The 1,890-nt window shown below is 47.2% G+C and overlaps 1 protein-coding gene across 1 annotated transcript; it reads right to left on the bottom strand.

Annotated features, from left to right (window-relative positions):
* Positions 1-223: 223 nt before the first annotated feature.
* Positions 224-762, bottom strand: FIESC28_11349 (uncharacterized protein; the record flags this gene model as incomplete). Its single annotated transcript, XM_031165474.1, has 2 exons — positions 224-392; positions 440-762. The coding sequence occupies 2 exons, from the start codon at positions 760-762 to the stop codon at positions 224-226; spliced, it is 492 nt and encodes a 163-aa protein (XP_031010486.1).
* Between the last annotated feature and the right edge of the window lie 1,128 nt (positions 763-1,890).

The raw sequence follows: 1,890 nt of genomic DNA, 5'->3' as shown, positions 1-1,890 counted from the left end.
TGCAAAAGTTTTTTTACTCAGCCCTAAAAGGCGAGTCCAAGTAACTGCGCTGTCAAAGCGCGGGTATCATGCCCAAACAAGGGCCCCAAAAAGTCGCGAATCCCAAGTATAATATCGAATGCTTCTAAAGGGTACGTCTAGACGGATCCAGACAGTCGAAATGGTGAATGATTGTTGTCGAAACTATCCAGGGGTAGAGCCTGGCAGTAAAATATAGGATAACTTATTTCTTGCGTTGACTACTAGTGGCCGTGATTTTGCTAGTGCTCATCAAGTCGCCAATGTACTTTTGCAAGAACTTGTTGTTGTTATCAAGCTTGTCGTGCTCTTCGCGAACGGCTTCGATACGGTTGAAGATGGTAAGAAGGGAGTCCTGCAGGGCTTTGGCGTGTCTACAAAAATTAGCGATTGCAACAGATCAAGTGTTGGAAATATTTACCTTCTCATCTCTTCCCGAGCAGCCTTTCCAATTCTATCGAGATCCTCACTCGTTCTCCTGGGGCTCATTGCCCTGACGTCATCCGGGCCAAAGTCAGGCTCGAGGGGACCAACTGCTGAGCTATCGCGGGGAACGACTAATGGACCACTGCTTTTTCTCTGAGGGAGACCAGGTCGGATGGGTACGGGCTGGTGAATAATAGGCTCCTCGTGCTCGTTGTCGTGGTCATGGTGATCGGAAGGACTTGATGATGTGGAGGAATCCGATCGAGCGATGTGGTGAGGGTGCTCCGAAGGAGCATTGGGGAGTTCGTTGACTGCCATGATAGTATAGTGTATATAATCCGAGTCGTTCGTATATCGAATGCCGGGTAAGATCGTCACTTGTCGCACGAGACTTTATTGACACATTCACAGGAATGTGTACAGCGACAGTATTAAGGGGTCAGAGCTCAAGCTGGCTGTGACTCAATGCTGTGCTGGTCAAGGTGTCGCAAGTAATCGCGTGGACTTTCGAGTAATGTGGAGTGGGAGAAGTCGAGACCAAATAGTCCACGTGGTTTCAAGGTCTCGATGCTGGAATATGCAGGTTTGCGAGGGGGCAACGATTTGGATCCACTCGAGGTGTAATGAGGCTGGCGTTTCGTTCTAGATGGCGTCCAGAAGGCGGAGTCGACACGCGGAGAGACCGATTAGACTAGCCAAAAATGACTTCGAAACAAATCGCGATTGAGTCGTGGCTTGAAAAAGGCAGATCAAACTCTGTAACACCCTTTCGATAATATCGTGGGATCGGTGGCTGACGTCGGAGTTTACAACAGAGCGGGTGGATTGGGTGAAATTGACGATTTTGTTGTCGGAGCTGGACTGAAGTCGCAGGTCGAAGGTGGCGGTCAGAGAATAACTAGCCTGCTTTGCCTAATAGAATTGTGCTCTAAAGTTTAGGCGCCAGGAGTAATTGGTCCAAAGACTTGTCTAAGCTTTGATAAAATGACCGAATTATTTCGTCTCTTATGGTCTCGGCGGCCAACTTGTGAATGTATCGTGGCAGGTGATGGAAGGTTTGTTGAGTTCCGGAGATAATGATCCTGCATAGAGCAAGTGCGAAAGTCAGCAGATAATCTTGGTGATGCAGGCAAGATTAATTTTGTAATGGCAAGAGCAGCAGCAGCACGCAATAAGAAAAAAGCAAAAGGTAGCACTGGCAACGTCACACTCAGGGATGGCAGAAAGCAGACTGGACAAGAGGGGATAACTAACAGGTTGGTTGATAATACGAGCTGGATAAATGAATAATAACCGAAAGAAGGAACAAATAGTAGTAACGAAGATGGAATAGAATAAAAAGAAGAACGAACCGAAAGTTAATTGAATGAAACTCTCAAAAGAATATGACGACGAATAGCCAACCCCGGCAGTGGCAACAAGTTCCAAGGCGCAAACGATGGATTG

The sequence above is a fragment of the Fusarium coffeatum genome (genome assembly GCF_003316985.1).
Source record: "Fusarium coffeatum strain FIESC_28 chromosome Unknown BRIP53273_contig_385, whole genome shotgun sequence".
NCBI lineage: Eukaryota > Fungi > Ascomycota > Sordariomycetes > Hypocreales > Nectriaceae > Fusarium > Fusarium coffeatum.
Note: the sequence above shows the minus strand (reverse complement) of the source record. Positions and strands in the feature narration are given on the sequence as shown.